This window comes from Typopeltis vanoorti, chromosome 23, assembly GCF_054136105.1.
Source record: "Typopeltis vanoorti isolate ZY-2024b chromosome 23, IOZ_Tvanoo_1.0, whole genome shotgun sequence".
Lineage (NCBI taxonomy): Eukaryota > Metazoa > Arthropoda > Arachnida > Uropygi > Thelyphonidae > Typopeltis > Typopeltis vanoorti.
In genome coordinates, this window is record NC_143571.1 from 11,928,575 (window position 1) to 11,947,573 (window position 18,999).

An 18,999-nucleotide genomic window follows, 5' to 3' on the forward strand; every position below is an offset into this window, starting at 1 on the left:
TTTAGTTCAGTAGTTAGGGCATTATTGTCTGAACAGATTATTTTAGCCCTGTTATATAGGGGTTTTATAATCCTATATTTGCTGTGTGTGTGTGTGGGGGGGGTCTGATTGCTGTTGAATGTATCTACCTGTATGGGCTAGTTTTCTGTAAACAGAGAAAGCCAAGAAATCCATCAGGCTGGCTGTGTAATCAGAGTGTCTAGAAAAGGGAGACTGTTGTTTTCTTTTTCCAAGGTGAAATGGATTCCGGGATGTTAATTGTTTAATTGTGTTAGGAGTTGTGGAGTGTGTCTAAGCCATGTGGCAAAATAGTGAAGCGAACACATTATCCACGTTAATGTAGCCAGACAGTAGGTATTTGTGATGCTGAGTTTGAGGCTTTTTCTTCAAAAGTCTCCATAAAGAAGTTTGCCAGGGGTGGAGAGAGTGGAGAACCCCCATGGCTGTACCCTCTATCTGTTTGTAGAATTTTCTTTGCCAAACGAAATAGCCTGAGTTCATGGTGAACTGAAATAGGGCTGAGATATCTGGTGAAAAGTTGACTTGGATGATATCTAAGGTATCTTTAAGTGGGATATCTGTGAATAAGGAGTAGACATCAAAACTGACCATTATGTCAGTGTTTTGGAGTGAGAGGTTCTCTATACTGGCTTTAACGTGGGTAGAGTTTTTAATGTGTGATGGTGTGTTGCCAGTATAATCAGGCCTGGCTGGTGGCATGTGCAATATACACTGCAGAAGAAAAGGCACCTAAAAGATGTCAAAAAATATGAGATAAGAGTTTAAACAAACAACGAATGGTACAGAATTGTACATATAATTATGAATGTACATCGTCTTCTGTTTGGGCCCCTTCAGATCTTCCCGGAAATGAACAAATAAATTCTGAAATTGTATCCTGGACCCGATTATATCACTGAAATTTTTCATTAAAATTTATGAAAATATACCTAAAATAGTTCTTTATTTTTTGATGTATCATAAATCAACTTATGATTAATTGTTGAGTTCCGTGTAAGGGCCGTATCCTAATTTTAATCGGATTGGATGCATATGGTCCGGCCCTAAAAGTCGGCTTACTACTCATAACTCATTCTTCTCGACATTCGAGCCTGTTATATTAGCGGGCTGTTAGGACGGCATCAGCGACACAAAATAATCGACGAACTCTCGAGTCCAATGCGAAACATTCTTGTAAAATTCTCTTATCTATTTTCGTTGAATCTTCAAAATTAATTTATTTATTAATGCAAAATTAATATAAAGAGTATTTGAATAAATCTCTTAACTTATATTACTATTTTATATTATTTTGAAAATTTATGTAACTTGAAAAAATTTGTATAAGCAGGACTAATCCGTAGGTAACATTATACTGTAAAGCGGTTTTCATTTGTTTTTCATTTCTTGTTCTTTTTATTCACGCTTTATTAAAAAAAAACTTTTTTTGGAAAGGCGCTGAACATTAATCGCACACACACACAAGAAAAATACTATGCGCTGGTCCTGAGTATAATGTGTGATCATTTTGGCTAAATGTTTGGCTAATTTGTATGTGGGGGAATCAGTGCCATCCACAATGGGACATAATGGCATATTCTGCTTATGGATTTTTGTTAGTCCATATGTTGGGGGGGGGGCATCTAGAGTTGAAAGGTTTTAGTCTGCTAGTTACTTCCTCAGGCCAAGAAGTCATGTTCTTAAGGAGCCTTTGGAGTGTTCTGATTTGGAAGCTGGTGTGATCATATTCAATGGGGAGGTAGGTAGAATGATCTAACAGTAAAGTTAAAAGCTTATCTGTGTAGTCCGTTTGGTTGAGAACCACAGTGGCATTTCCCTTATCTGCTTTGTTGATTATTATTTTGCTTGCTGTTCTTCATTTCTTATAGAGCTTTTAGTTCTTCTTTAGATAGGTTGGTTTTTGGTGGTTTAGCTTTGGTAAGAATTCCGGCTACGTTCAGTCTGATATTGTTAGCAATATGGATAGGAAGGTTGCAGATACCATGTTCTACCTGTATCATTATTTCTTCAGACGGTTTTTTTTTTTTGGTGTTATGGCAAAGTTGTGGCCACGTGCAAGTGCGCTGAGTGCTTCAGGCTTTGTGGTAATGGAAAAAAGGTTAATTACTGTTTTGAGTGGTATTCGAGGTTCGGAGGCAGAGTCCTTTTTTAGATTTTCAAACCTTTTTTTTTAATGTGTCGACATCATATTTTAATAAATTCTTTCTCTGCTGAAGCACAGGAGATGTCTGAGAGGATTGTCCAAAGGTCATCGTTCACCGTAGCGGCAAGCTCTTCCTCTAACACACGAATAGCCTCGTTTGTGTCGGCCAAGAGAGAATGCGGGCGGCAACAATTTGTTCATGTAGTAGGGCAAAGCTAGTGCAGCTATAAATGCGGAGAGCCTTTGGTGACCTGAAATGGTGTTCAATTTTATACAGTTTGGGATCAACTTATTATCCCAGCAGTGTTTTAAAAAGGTATGCGATAGAATCTCCATGGATGATCGTAATTCTTGTAGATAAACTTATATGTTGGTTACACATGACTTTAAATTTTTCAGGAAATGACAACATATACTAAAATATTAATTAAAAAACTTTAATCAATGCCTTCCAATATTTTGACAATGTTACATTGTCATCTTCTGGGAACGTAAAAACTATGATATGTGCACACAGGCACTAATTAATATTTTAGTCCTACTATGGCCAAACAGGCATGACAGCTAATATCAGGATATCCAAACACAAAGACTACATCTGGTTTCACCTTGATCCGTTTAGGGTTTTTTTTTTTTTAATTAAGAATATGAAAAGTATCACAGTTGTCTTCAAATTAAGTGAAACAGATATGCACAAGTTTTTTTTTTATTTTTTAAATTATTCTATTGAATGTTTTGAATCTGTTGGTTCATAATATTAGACAAATAATTGATTTAAAAACAATTCAGCAGCAGAGTAATACAGGTGATGGAATAGGATGGAACGAGAGCTATTAAAACAATTTAGGATTAGTCCTTATTTGAATATTTTAATGATTTAAATTGAAAAGAACCTGAAATCTGTTTTTATGCTTGAGAAATGTATTTAGGTATAAAGTAGAACATAAAAAATTAGCTGACCTCAAATAACAAAGATGGTGTCTAAGTCGTGCGGAAAGAAAGTTCTAAGAATTTAAAAAATAAAATAAAATTAAAAACAATACTTGTATAATATGGAGAAATACATTTATAGTCTGAACTGTACACTTCCTTTTTTTTTAGATACTCTATCTAAAAATGCTTGTCATCTTCATAATATTGGTAGTTTGTATTGCACAGTTTCTTTTTATTCAATTTTTCTAGTCTTTAAAATGACAATATGTACTGACAGAAATATTTGACTACCTTAATAAATAGTATTTTTAAGTTTTTACTGTTTTATTATCTATATTAGTATCTATATACACTGCTTGGAAAGAAGTCAACAGACATCATAGTGTGAGGAACAAACAGTCATGCAACCTGCTTTTGCTATGATGACTGCAGAAATCCTACAAGGCATACTTTCCACAAGTGTGTGACAGCAATCAATGGGAATTTTGGACCATTCTTCCTGTAGGAATGTAATGAGGTCCTGGACTGTTGTGGATGTCCCTTGACTTCATCCAATGCTCCAGTTCATCCCACATATGTCAAATAAAGTTGAGATCAGGGCTCTGTGGAGACCAGTCGAGTGTGGTACATTCATGTCCACAAACCATGCAGTTATAGTAGCAGCCTTATGACACAGTGCATTGTTTTGCTAAAAGAGACAATGGTCAGTTTTGTAGAAATGCCACAAAGTAGGAAGCATTACATTGCCAAGAATGTTCAGATACCTCCTGGAGCTCAGTGTTCGTGCCACCACAAACAGAGGTATAAGGCCAAACCAGGAAAAACAGGACCATACCATTGCACTGCAACCTCCAAATTTCATAGTCGGGGTTACGTACTCTGGCAAGAGACATCACTAGGCATCCACCATACTCACACCTGTCCATCTGCTCAGTAGAGTGTAGTGTGATTCATTGCTCCATAAAAAGCATTCACGTCCCACTATATACATTCTTTGCACCACTGAAGATGACACTGCATATTGCTTTGGGTAATGTGGGGCTTGTATATTTTGGTCCTACCATGGAAACTCATGTTACAAGCCTCAGTTCTGAATGTTTTTGTGCAAAATCATGTTCCAGTCGATGCCTGGAACTCAGCATTCAATGCATCAGCTGACAATGAAACATTTTACATATTATCCTTTGTAGAACCCCTACAGTCACATTTGGTGAGTGTGGGAGGTCATTCACTGCAGGTATCACCTGAGTTGAACTCCCTGCATTTCCATCTCAGTATGGTATCACTGATTGCTGCCTTGGGTGGGGCAATTTGTTAACAGTTTGCTGAACAGATAGATCTGCAACATGGCATCCTATTACAATATCTCTTGCAAACTCCATCAGTTCTCTTCTCGCAACCATTTCACCTAGAAATAGTTGCACTGACTTGGGAGCAACTTATTCCTCCGATTTATACCATTACAAACACATGGCACGTTGCGCCTTGTCCATCTGGATGTCCATTGACTTCTTTCCAAGCAGTATATATCATACAGATAATACATACACTTATTCCTCAATTATGCAACCTTCGAAAGACTATACCTCCAGTTCTGACCTTTTGAATTGGTTAATGTGTCAGCCAACTTCTAGCTTGGCATCATGATTACATGGTACTATAACTTTAGTTATCTTACAATTCAGTTATCGTTATCCAGCCAGTGTGATTGGATAATTCAGAAATATAATTCATGTATCTAAGAAACACGCTTAGGTGTTGAATGTCATTCATAACTTATTTTAATATTACAACACCAAACTAAATTATAAAAAAGATGTTTATTGATAAAAAAAAATGTTTATTAACTGGCTTATATTTCACTGGATTTCAAACCAGCATCTTCAGAGCACAAAACAACATGCTACAGTTTAGACACATCAATAATTGGTGGTGATAATGAAATGTATAATCAAATTAGCCAAGCAAATAAGAAAATGGTAATCATTATGGGCGATTTTAATTATGGCAATATAGACTGAATGATGAGATGGCAACTGGAAGTAAAGAAATGAGTTTCTTGAGTTTTTGAGGGATAACTACCTCAGACAGTATGTAACAGAGGGCACGCAAGGATGGAGGATCTTGGATTTGGTCATCTCATCAGAGGATGTAATTATAAATGAGGTGTCAAATCATCCACCAGTTGGTGAGAGTGACCATTAGGTGATTACCTGGGTGGTTGCCAGCAGTGTGAGGACCGCTGTGAGAAAAGGGTATATGTGGAACTACAAGGGGGATGATTATGAAGAGCTCAGGAGGCAGCTTGCGGGTATAGCATGGAATGAGGAGTTAGCTGGAAAAGAGATCAATGCAGCTTGGGGGATTTTCAAAAACTATCTAGTAGATGCAATGTCTAAGTGTATTCCAAGGGTAAGAAGGTTAAATAAGGTAGGTGTGAGATGGATGAATAAAGAGATTAAGCATGCGATACAGAGAAAGAGGGCATTGTGGTGGCAGCACAAGAGAAGTGGAAATAACCAATTCTATGAGGTCTACAAAAACCAGGCAAGGAGAGTGACTTGGTTGGTGAGGGTAGCTAAAGAGAGGTATGAACAGCAGTTAGCTAATGAAGTCAAAAGGAATCCTAAGGAGTTCTTTCGATATGTAGGATGGAAGGATGACATTGATAGGAGAAAATGGTATAAAGACAGCTGTTGCAGAATGTGTGGTGGAGATACTTAATGGGTATCCTGCAAGAGGTGTATGGGGAGTTGAATAAACTAGATGTTAATAAGGCTGTGTTAATAAGACTTGATAATATATCACTATGTATTCTGAAGAAATGTGCCAGGGAGTTGACACCTGTCTTGACATATTTTTTTAATACGAGTCTTGCACTTGGTCATGTCCCTAAGGAGTGGAAGGAGGGCAAGATTGCGCCACTTCATAAAGGAGGAGATTGAACTCAAGCATCAAACTATAGGTTTATATGTGTGTCAGGTGTTGTGGTTAAGTTGTTGGAGAAACTTGTGAGAACTAGGATCCAGAGTTGGATTGACAACAATGGTATTATCTTTGATGGACAGCATGGATTTGCTAAAGGGAGGTCATGTTTTAGTAATCTACTTACTTATTACAATAAAGTGACTGCTTCCTTGGACAGAGGAGAAAGATACACAGTAATATACTTAAATATACTTAGATTTCGCAAAGGCTTTTGATAGAGTACCTCATGATAAGTTGATAGTCAAACTAGAGCAGATGAGGTTGGATATTAGATTAGTGCATTGGATTGGAGACTGGCTATCTGATAGGTATTAACAAGTTGTGTATAGGGAGCGATATCCAGGAAAAAGAAAGTCACTAGTGGTGTGCCTCAGGGGTCTGTTTTTGGGGTCATTACTGTTTAATTTGTATATTAACGATTTAGGTGAAGATTTGGATGGAGATATTCAGTTGTTTACAAATGACGCAAAGTTGGGACAAACCATGAAGAGTAGTGAAGATGTTGTGGCCTTACAAGAAGACTTGAATAAATTGAGTGATTGGGCACGGAAATAGGAATATGAGTACAATCTTGCAAAATGTATGGTTTTAAAATTTGGAAAACAAAGATGGGATGCAGAATTTATGCTTGGTGAGAATATATTGTTGGTGGTAGAGGAAATGAGAGGTCTGGGAGTAATAGTGGATAAGGATCTGAAATTTAGAGGACACATGGCCAAAATTGTGTAGACAACACAATGGCTTCTGGGAATGATGCAGAGGACACTGACGTGTAGAAGTAGGGAGATTCTTGTTCCGTTGTATAAGGCTTTGATTAGGCCACACATGGATTATTGTGCCCAGATTTGGTCACCGGGTTTTCTGAAGGATAAAGAGATGTTGGAAAGGGTCCAAAGGTGATTGTCTAAGGTACTTTCTGACCTCTGGAATGTTGAGTATGAGGAAAGATTGAGAAGATGTAATTTGCAGAGTTTTCTGGACAGAAGGAAGAGAGGAGATATGATAGAGACCTACAAGTTGGTAAGGGGTTGTTATAGGATCAGTAGTGGAGAAGTTCTACAGAAAATAGTTGGAGATTGGGGGAGAACCAGAGGTCATCCCTAGAAACTGTATAAAGAGGGTGTGAGTAGGGGAGTGAGAGGCAGGTTTTTTCATGCAGAGTTGTAAATGATTGGCATGCCTTGCCTGAGAGTGTGGTGTCTGCAAGGAGTTTGAGTGTGTTCGAGGCATGGTATGATGATCTGTGTGTGTGTGTGTGTGTGTGTGTGTGTGTGTGTGTGTGTGTGTGTGTGTGTGTGTGATAAAAGGACCTCCCAGATGAGTCTTTGACTCCATGAGGTCTTGGGGTAATAATAATATGTCAGTAAGTGAAACAATTAAGATTGTAACAGAAAAATATCTCCTGGATCCAATTCCCCAGTTCTTTGATTTCTGTTTATGAATTGCTCTCATATTTGTCACCAGCTGTATATCCAACCCCATTTGTTCATTTATTTAATTGAGTTCTATGTGGTCAGATACCTTTGCAAAATCCTACAGTAAAGACTGTTGCTATTTCCTTCATCCTAGATGTTCATCACTTTATTGTAAAAAGTGATATTTATTATTAAAAAACTTAAACGCTTATAATAAAACTTAAGTTTTTATATATAAAAACTTTATTATAGCAATTTTTCAAGGCATTAGAGATGGCTGCTGACAAACACCCACCCACCCACCCACACACACACACACAAGAAAAAAGGAAAACATGGTCCTGGTTGGAGATTGAAACAGCAGAGAAGGAAATGATAACTGAACATACTGAAATGTTTTAGAAAAATTTGGAGAAACAGTAAAGATGCTGATAATGGTAAATGCCTACTGGATTTCTATTCAGGACATGTCAGTCATTACTTGTTCCCACATAAAGAAGTGCGGAAATTCACATGGAGAGAAGAAGACATACCGAATAAGAAAAGTCTGAAGATATAAGAAATAAGAAAAGCCTCATTAACTATGTTATGGTTGATAGTGATCTCTTCACAGTGGTTCAGATGATGAGGCATACAGAGGTTGGTTTGAAATAGGAAGAGATCACCATTCAGTTTTGAGCAGGATAAATTAAATATCATATTGAAATGAAAAGTGTGCAAGAAAGTTTTAAAAAGAATCAATGAGCAGCTTTCACATGAACTGTAGAATCAGACACACAAATATCATTTAAGAAAAAATTAAAGATTTTGAAAACAAGAACCAAACCTTGGTTCTTGTTTTCAAAATTGTTGGCAGACACACCCTGAAGAAAACTTTAATTGATTCAGCCATAGAGGCATGTGATGAGATTATCTGCAAGGATAGAAAAATCAGAACTTTGTGGTGGACTCAGGAAGTGAAAGAGATAGTTAGGGATAAGAAGAAATCATACTGAATGCCTATCAGATAAGTCAGCATGAGCTATTAGAGAATACGGAGAAAAATGTAAGAAAGCAATGCAATGTGTAAAACTAGATAAGCAAAGGTCAAGGGAAGACTTTGGTATCAGGAAGGTGCTAAAATATTTTGGAAGCTGTCATGTGGTAATAGTATGGTGGTAGAAAACATTCAAGAGGAATGCAGTCAGGAGTACATATCGATACTGAGGTAGAAAAATCAAAAGCACAAAATGTGGAAAGGCAGCTGGAGTAGATGATATTCAACAATAAATGCTCAAACATGGAAGTATAAAAGTGTTATAGTGGCTGCACTGCATAATTCAGATGGCCTGGTTAGAGAGTCAAATTCCAGATGACTGGAGTAGAGTTCTCATACTAGGCATTTAGGCTACTCATTATCTTACTTTACATTTTGTAACATTAAATTGACAATCATTGTCCTTTGTCTGTCCACACTGCCAATTTATTTAAATCATCATGCAGTATATCCTCATCCCATATATTAACTATTGCCCTCTCCAGTTTTGCATCAGCAAGCAACTGAATATTCACCCCTTATTAATATACAAATTACTATATCTCATAAATTAATTATTTTGTTTGTCTTGTACTATTAGTCAAAAATGAAATCTCATGTTGATAATTTCCTTTCAAATATTATCATATGGAAGTGAATTTTGTATATGTTTTTAGGTTATTGTAATATTCTCTACAATGGATAATATCATATAATAATATCATATATCATCAATTTTTTTAGGTTATGTAATATTCTATACAACAGATAATACCCAGAGAGATCGTGACTGGGTTGTAGAAGGAGTAGTTGGTGATAAAATGACTACAGCTCTAAAAGGGCTTACAGCTGATACAACATACTATTTCAAAATTCAAGCTCGTAACAATAAAGGATATGGCCCACTTTCTCCTGAAGTATTTTACCACACTGGTCCTGGTAAGCAGCTTTTAATCTTGATGAGAATATTTAATACAAAATTATACTTACAGTTTAAATATAATTATTTTTAGAGTTTAAATAAGATTACTATAGACATTTTTTTTATTAGGTAATGATTAAAATGATGATGAAAAAATTATGAAAACGATGACAGTGAATGATAAAATAAAAAAACTATGATAAAAAAAATGATGAAAAATTTTTTCATTAAATAAACGCCGGCCTGGTTGGCCGAGTGGTTAGCATATCCACTCTCCAGCCAAAAGGCTGTGGGTTTGAATCCCATCATGGGCATGGATGTTTGTGATTTCTGTAAAATACTAATGGTTGTGGTAGGCAGTAGATGGTGCTGGTAAGATGATGACAGAGAGATGCAGAGTAGGTGCCCTCCCTCAATGAGTCCTAGGACTCCCTGGAGGTGTCGTATAATAATAATAATAATAAATAAATAAAAGATAGATATATAGAAATAAAACGTATAGTACCCTCTAAAGATTAATGGGTAGAGATATCTGTCTGATCATTTTAATAGGGAAAAAATGTTGCACTGTTTACATTTTTAATTCACTGAATGCACATATGCTATTTACATAAGCTAGTATTATCAGCTATATTTTTTCTTTTTTGATATTTTTATATTTTATTTATTATCTTTTAATTGCTTTTTAAGTAATTAAATTTTTAGAAATGTGTGCACGGTTTTTATGATTTTATGATTCATGTATTATTTAATGCTGATGGAGTGTTCAAAGGAAAGTTAAATTTGTTTCATTATTTCATTAAATGCATAATGAATAGTTAAGCATGTAAAAAAATTTATTGCTTGTTGCACCTTTCTGAAAGAATTATTTATTTAGCATGAGTATAGATTGTGCTTCATTTCTGCATTAAATTTAAGTTTGATAGATCAGTTAAATTGTTTTCGAAATTTCAATTTTATTTTTATATTTTAAATATAATTTTTGTTTTATTTTCTTTCTTTTTTTTGCATGCTTAATGTGTGGTAATTGTTTGCTCTTTATTATATTTTTTAGTTTTTTTTGGTGTGACTAACTTAGGTTTGCCTAATTCACAGGGAGCAAGTTTTCAGGGTAAGATAATTTTTTTTTCTTTCTTTAATTTACCTACTCCCTTTTTATGCCGAATATTAATTGCTCTCATAATATAAATATCATCATTGGCATCGTCAATTTCCTGATATGTGCCTTCAGTAGGTGTACAGGACACTCTGACAGTACTACACAGTTAAGTTTATATTATTATTACTAATGTGCTGTCAACATAATTCCTCAAAATTTGTCTCTCACTAGTCAGCACTTCTGACCACATCAGTCCGCCTAGATCTTAGAATGTCTTTTCTTGTCATCCTGGCATCAAACATCAGTTTTACTAACCTTTCCTTTCCCCATTCTGTTAAGTGACCATACCACCTTAGATTAGCTCTGCTTACACATTCTTGAAAGCTAACAATGTTAAGTCCCTTCCTGAAAACTTCATTTTAATTCACTCCCTTAATTTTTTTCAGAACTCATATGCTTATTTCTAACTCAACTCCCAGATCCATTAGTTAAAACTGGTTTCAGCAGTGCTTTGTATGCAGCTAGTTTTGTCTTTTTGTCAGATTTATCTCTTATTTCATTTAAATTTATTCAGCTGGCTTCTTTGTCTATTTCCATGCTTAGTTGACCACCTTCAGTAAAAATTGTATCAAAAGATGAAATATTTTACTTGATCTATAGGTCTTTCATTGGAGTGCAGCTGATGTTTTTCATGATACTGCCTGTTTTCATATTTTTGATCTTTTTATTGTTAATTTTCATCCCATATTTGTTACAGCTGTTATTCCGTTTAGGTAAAGAATCCTGGAGACTTGTAATGGATTTATTTAGTAGAAATAAATCATAAATCAAATTTAGTGTTTGCTATCTCCTACTCATTATTATTATTATTATTATTATTATTATTATTATTATTATCAACATCCAACCTCCATGAAGTCAGAGACTCATCGTGGGAGGTACTCACTATTGCATACAATGCTCATCCAACCTCGTCTTAAACTGATTCAATGTGTGAATCCCATCCACATCCACAACACACTCAGGCAATGCATTCCACTCACCAACCACCCTCCATGCAAAGAACCTGCTTCTCGCTCCTCTGCTCACACCCTCCCTATACAGTTTCTCCAGCAATGGCCTCTTGTTCTATTTCCCTCTCCAATTCTATGAAAAATCTCTTCCATATCTACCTGATAACAACCCCTGACCAGTTTATGTCTCAATCATATCCCTCCCCTCTTCCTCCTATTCACGAGGCTCTGCAACTTACATTACCTCAATCTGTCCTTGTACTCCACATTCCAACGACCACTGACTACCTTTGTGAATCTTCTTTACTATACCCTTTCCAACATATCCTCATCACCATGAAAATCCGGTGACCAAATCTGTGCACAATAATCCATATGAGGCCTGATCAAGGCCTTATACAATGGAATCATAACCTCTCTATTTCTGCATGTCAGGGTTCTCTGCATCATTGCCATTATTTGATGTGATGTCTTCACAACTTGTGGAATGTGGCCCCTGAATTTCAGGTCCTTGTCCACCACCGCACGTAGATCTCCCATCTCCTCTGCTTCTGTTAAAGTTTCCCCACCAAGTGTATACTTGGCATCCCATTGTTGCTTACCAAATCTCAAAACCTTACACTTGGCAACATTGAACTGACAGTTCCACTTACCTTCCCATTCATGCAATCTATTCAAGTCCTCTTGTAAAGCATTAACATCAGCCTGACCATGCATTGCTCTTCCCAGTTTTGCATCATCTGCAAACAGCTGGATATCACTAGTTAAGCCCAACCCAATATCATTAACATACAAATTGAACAATGATGGCCCCCAAAACTGACCCCCTGTGGCACACTACTGGTGACCTTTCTCTTTCAAGATACTGCACCCCTCATATACAACTTTCTGATACCTATCTGACAGCCAGTCACTGATCCAACACAGAAGTTTGTTATCCAATCCCATCTGTTTCAATTTATTTAAGATCTTGTCATGTGGCAGTCTATCAAAAGCCTTTGCAAAATCCAAGTACACCGCTGTATATGCATCTCATCATCTCATCTCCTCTGTCCAAGGTATTTGTCACCTTGTTATAGTACATAAGTAAGTTAGTAAAACATGATCTCCCCTTAACAAACCCATGCTGATAACCACAGAGAATACTGCTGTTATCAACCCATTTCTGTATCCTACTTCTCATCAATCTCTACAGGACCTTCACCACAACTCCAGATATACAGACTGGTCTATAATTTGAAGCTACAGCCTTATCACCACCTTGATGCAGTGGAACAATTTTACCCTCCTTCCACTCCCGTGGAACCTGTGCTGTTGCAAAACTCTTGTTAAACAGGCAAGCCAATGCTACTTCCAATTCCCTGGAACATTCTCAAAAAGATGCATGGTGATATTTCATTAAATCCTATCGCCTTATTAACATCAAGGTTATTTATTTCCACAAATACTTCCTGCGGGGTGTTTAAGGGTCAAAGCTGCATAACTGACAGGAGACCTCCACATAGCCTTTAAAGGAATGCGGAGAACCGACCAGGGCTACTGACCTAATGTCCAATCCTCACCTTCTCGTGGTGCACCCTGTTGGGTATCTATTTGGATACTGAACGAACGAGGATGGGCTGGCAATTTGGGATTTAGCCAACCAAATTGTATTCTTATTGGTTAAACCAAAATAAAAAATTATGGTACAACATGACAAAATTTCATGCCGGCTGGGGCGTCGCCCGGTTAAAAAAGGCCCTCATTGTTTTCGCCAGGGAACCAGGGCGAACAGTGAAAAGTCAGCTACTGGAACAAATCTGAAAGCACACCCCAACTCAACATCACCAGAGTTAAAGAAACTATCAACATAAGAAGCCTGAATGGCAAAGAAATGGAGCTAGCTGAAGAATTAGATAAGTACCAGATCGACATAATAGCGGTTACTGAAACAAAAGAGACAAAAACTGGTGAAATCTTTTTGAGCAATAAATACAAAATGTTATACTCTCGAAATTACAATCAAGGAAAAGAAGGAGTAGCCATAGTATTCAACACAAAATACGAGGCAAATCTTCTTGAATGGCAGGCAGTCTCTCAAGTAGAGTGATGTTGGCAAATATCAGAATGGGAAATTGGACAATGAGACTTATTTGTGCCTATGGTCCCACAGAAGGCTCTACTAAGGTAGAAGTGGAGGAATTTTTTGAGGCTTTAGAAAAAGCAACTGACACAATGAAAAATGAAAAGTTGGTCCTTGTTGAGGATCTAAATAGCAGAGTAGGAAATGATTGTGAGACATACAAAAATATTTTGGGAAAATTTGGAGAAAAGAGCAAAGCTAATAATAATGGCATATATCTGTTGGATTTCTGTTCAGGACATGGACTGGTTATTACTATCACCATGTTCCAACATAAAAATGTGCACAAATTTACATGGAGAGAAGAGGCTAGGAAAAGTCTCATTGACTATGTTATTGTTGATAGTGATGTTTTCTCCCTGGTGCAGGACACCGGAGTGTACAGAGGATTTGAAATTGGAAGTGACCACTATTTAGTCTTGAGCAGGATAAAATTGAATTTCATATTGAAAACAATAACATGTAAGAAAGTTTTAAAGCGAATAAAAGTTGAGCAGCTCTCAGATGTGAACTGTAGACTAAAATACAGAAATATTATTGAAAAGAAAATGAAAGAGTTTGAGAACAGGAATCAAACCTTGGAGATTCAGTGGCAAACTCTGAAGGAAACATTGATTGATTCTGCCAGAGAGGCATGTGGTGAGGTTGTGTGCAAGGATAAAAAAATCAGAACTCCCTGGTGGACACAGGAAGTTAAAGAGGCAGTGAAGGAAAAGAAGAAAGCATACCAAAAGTTCCTGTCAAATAAGTCAGCTAGTGCTCTTAGAGAATACAGAGACAAATGCAAGAATGCTAAACACTGTGTAAAACTAGGTAAACAAAAGTCATGGGAGGACTTTGGCAAGAATATAGAAAATAAATATCAAGAAGGTGGCAAAATATTCTGGAGGTTGTTGAAGAAGCTTAGGAATGGAGGAAAGAGTGCTGTAAAAGGAATTAGAGATGATAAAGGTGACATGAAAACGGGAGAAAAAGATATCCTTGAAGTATGGAGTAATTACTTTGAAAAACTGCTAAATGAAACAAGCAGTGATGACAGCACAGTGGTAAAAAACACTGACCAGGCATGCAGTCAGAAATATATATCCATACTTGAAGTAGAAAAAGCCATCAAAGGCTTGAAATGTGGAAAGGCAGCAGGAGTAGATGATATTCGACCAGAAATGCTGAAGTATGGTGGTATAAGAGTCTTACAGTGGCTGCACTGCATAGTTCAGAAAGCCTGGACAGAGGGATGAATTCCCGATGATTGGAGTAGAGCTCTCATAGTACCCATATATAAAAAGGGAAATAAAACTGAATGTGAGATTTACAGAGGTATTTCCCTACTGAGTGTTCCTGGCAAGATCTATGCAAGTATACTTGAGAAACGGTTGAGAAGAATTGTGGAAGAAAAGCTTGGTGAAGAACAAGCTCGATTCAGGCCAAATAGAGACTGTCAGGATCAGATCTTCACTTTACGACAAATAGTTGCGAAAGCATGGGAATATAACAAAGATCTGTATTTAAGTTTTGTCGATTTGGAAAAGGCATATGACAAGGTACGAAGATAGAAGTTATTCAATACGCTGCAGTTATATGGTGTCAATGGGGCATTATATCAAGCAATACTTAGTCTTTATTTGAGTTGTAAGTCAGCAGTTAGAACTGAAGGAAGTACAGGAAGATGGTTTAATGTTAAATCTGGTGTGAGACAAGGATGTACATTATCCCCTCTGTTATTCATTATCTGTATGGATCACATTATGAAGGAAAGTGGTATTAAACCTGATATCAAAATTGGAGATGTTAATGTCAGCTCTTTGCTTTATGCGGATGATGTTATACTTCTCAATGAATCCGCTACAAGTCTGCAAGATTCTCTGTCTAAATTGAATAGCTGTTGTGATAGATATGGTATGAAGGTCAGCAATAAAAAGACAAAGACAATGAAAATAGGTAGAATCATTGAAAATGTCAACTGTGTTGTGAATGGAGAACCTGTGGAACAAGTAAAACTTTTCAGCTATTTAGGCACGATTTTTACTGAAGATGGTAAATTAAATATAGAAATAGACAACAGAATCAGCAAAGCTGGTATGGTGGGAAGCCAATTGAATAAATTCATATGGAATAAGAGAGAAATTAGTTGGAACACTAAATTAGCTGTATACAAGACAGTGTTCAAACCAGTTTTAACTTATAGATCTGAGGGCTGGGTCAGAAGTAAAACACTTGCCCAAAGACTAGAGACCACAGATATGAGAGTCCTGAGAAAGATTATAGGCGTGAACAGATGGCATCAATGGCAATATCATATTAAAAACAAGGATATTAGGAAAGAACTTGACATTGTCAGCATCCAGGAATGCGTTAGCAGAGCTAATCTCAGGTGGTATGGTCACTTAAACAGAATGGGCAAGGAAAGATTAGCAAAACAAGTGTTCTCTGCCAGGTTGGCAGCAAAATGACCCAGAGGAAGACCAAGATATAGGTGGATTGATACGGTACAAAGTGCCTTAGATGATAGAAATATAAGATCTGATAATGTTGGAGTCTTGACAAGTAACAAACTGATTTGGAGGAAAATTGTAGATAGGAAATTAATAATGATGTAATTTTTTTCATGTAGTACTATCATATCTTGTACACCCCTTGTGGGTACATGGCAGGAATTTGATGATGATGATGATGAAATGCCTCCTGCTCACTCACAATTAAGCTATCCTCTCCTATATCCTCTACACTTAAGTTCCTCATGATTCCACCCTGATTACTTATAAATTGATCACTGAATACCTCAACAATGTCTTCTGCAGCAGTTACCATTCTACCACTTTCATCTGTTAACTTCATGACCATTCTTCCTATTTTTAGAGGAACCTGTGGCATAGTATAATTATTAAAGAGCACGTAAGTCCACAGTAATAACTTTTAATTAATAAATAAGGTACAGATATTTCATACTAAAACTAATAGTACATCTTCAATGTTACAAACAGATAGGAATTGAATACAAGTAATAAACATTCGGTGGATCACCTATTAAAATACATTGTTGTCGCAACCTAGGAAATGAAAGAAATTAATAAATAATTAATATTTAAGATAATTGGTTTTTTAATGATTACATAAAATAAAAGGCTCTCAGATCTTTGAGAGAGAGTGACAATCATTTTGATTTAAATTTGGGATGTGTAAAATAGCTTCACAACTTTCCTTAAAGAGGCGTTCATATTTGAACCTGCATCTATGAAGGAGAATAGCTTTATCCCACTGGATATTATGGGTAGTGGTAATACTATGTTGTGCTAGACCAGACTTCTGAGGTTTGTTGTAATCAATATAATATTGATGTTCTTTAATTCTTTTTTCCACAGAATGGCCAGTTTTTCCAAAATAAGGAACATCACATTCACATGGTATTTGGTAAACGCCAGCCAAAGATAGAGATGACAATTTATCTTTTGTAGAAGGCAATAAGGAAGAAATTGTGTTGATAAGAATATACATGGGAATCAATTGGTAAATTTTTAAAATTCTACGTATAGGTTCTGAGATTCCTGGAATGTAGGGGATTGGAACTCTGCAGACTATAAGTAGGAGAATCAATGCAATTCATGATTGGTCATACTGGATAGCCTTCTTTATGGATTTTTGGGAGACCATATAGATGGGGAGTTCTTCCAAAGTAGGTTCGTAATTTATCCACAAAATTTGGGTCCCAACTGATGACCTCATCAAGTAATTTATTTAATTATTTAATTTGAGAATTTGTAGGATTATGCATGATCTCTTTGTAGGTAGAGCTGTCTTCTAAAAGACTGGATACTTTTGTCTCATAGTCAGTCTTATTCATGATTACAATACCCTTTCCTTTTCATGCATAATCCTGCAAATTCTCAAATTAAACAATTAAATAAATTACTTGTTTGGGTCATCAGTTGGGACCCAAATTTTGTGGATAAATTACAAACCTACTTTGGAAGAACTCCCTGTCTGTATGGTCTCCCGAAAATCCATAAAGAAGGCTATCCAGTACGACCAATCATGAATTGCATTGATTCTCCTACTTATCGAATTGCAAAAGTCTTGTCTCGTTCTTTAAGTGCTCTCACTGGACATTCCAGATCCTACATAAAAAAAATTCAACAAATTTCCTTGAAAAAATCCTGGATCTTAAAATCAAAGAGTCTGAGTTGCTAGTCAGTTTCGACATTGTATCTCTGTTTAACAATATTCCATTAGCCAACATAGTCAAATTATTATATGAAGATTACCCTCCAGATGTCGCAAAGATTTTTGAATTTGTTATCTATTCAGGTTATTTTAGTTGGAAAAACAAGTTCTACAAACAAGTTGAGGGTACTGCCATGGGGAGCCTTTTGTCTCCACCCTTGGCTAACTATTTTTTGAAACAATTTGAAGAGACTATGTTTTCATCCATTCATCCTCAGCCATCTCTTTGGTATGGTTATGTCGATGATGTTTTTGCCATTTGGTCACATACTGAAGATGAGCTTTCCTCCTTTCTACAACAGATAAATAGCCTTCACCCTTGTATCCAATTCACCATGGAAAAAGAAAATTCTGGTACTTTACCATTTTTGGACATTTTGCTTACTCGAACTTCTTCTGGTACCTTATCTATAAGCGTCTTTCAAAAACCCACATTTACTGGCAGATATATTCATAAAAAATCTGCTCACCACACATCCCAAAAATTTGGCATTCTTAAATCTCTAATTAATAGAGCACATAAAGTTTGCTCTTCTCCAGAAATCTTACAACAAGAACTTTCCATCATTAAAAAGTTAATGGAATCTAATAATTATCACCCTAATCAAATCCAACTGATAATTGAATGTTATGTTCCAATACCTAAGGTTTCTTCATTATCTATTTCATCATCATCATCATCAGATTCTTGACATGCACCTCAGGAGGTATACCATTTCACACCCAGCTATAAGATGAATGTTAAAATTGGTTTGAATGCACTCTTGTATACAGCTAGTTTAGTGTTTTGACTAATTTCTCTCTTATTCAATATAAGTTTATTCAGTCAACTTCCCATCATACCAGCTTTGCTAATTCCATTGTCGATTTCCATATTTAATTTGATTTGACATTATTATTATTATTATTATTATTATTCAGGCCTCCATGGAGTCAAAAGACTCATCATGGGAGGTCTTTCCTAAGAAACACAAAGTCTATCAAGACTCATCGAGGCGAGGTTCCCCTCCCCCTAAGAAACACAAACTCTCTCATACCACTCCTTAAACTCATTGTCCATTCTCACTCTCACCACTCCATCAGGCCATGGTTCAACCACCCTCCATGCAA

General features: G+C 36.3%; 1 protein-coding gene across 6 annotated transcripts in view; it reads left to right on the forward strand.

Moving 5' to 3' along the window:
- Window positions 1–18,999, forward strand: part of fra (neogenin protein frazzled) — a 535,028-nt gene that overhangs the window by 384,317 nt on the left and 131,712 nt on the right. For 5 of the 6 annotated variants that reach the window (XM_090412604.1, XM_090412608.1, XM_090412609.1 and 2 more), the window contains exons 18-19: window positions 9,260–9,454; window positions 10,492–10,548. In XM_090412604.1, the coding sequence (XP_090268730.1) occupies window positions 9,260–9,454; window positions 10,492–10,548 (252 nt within the window). The remainder of the gene's footprint in view (window positions 1–9,259; window positions 9,455–10,491; window positions 10,549–18,999) is intronic. The other variant, XM_090412606.1, reaches the window with a different exon arrangement.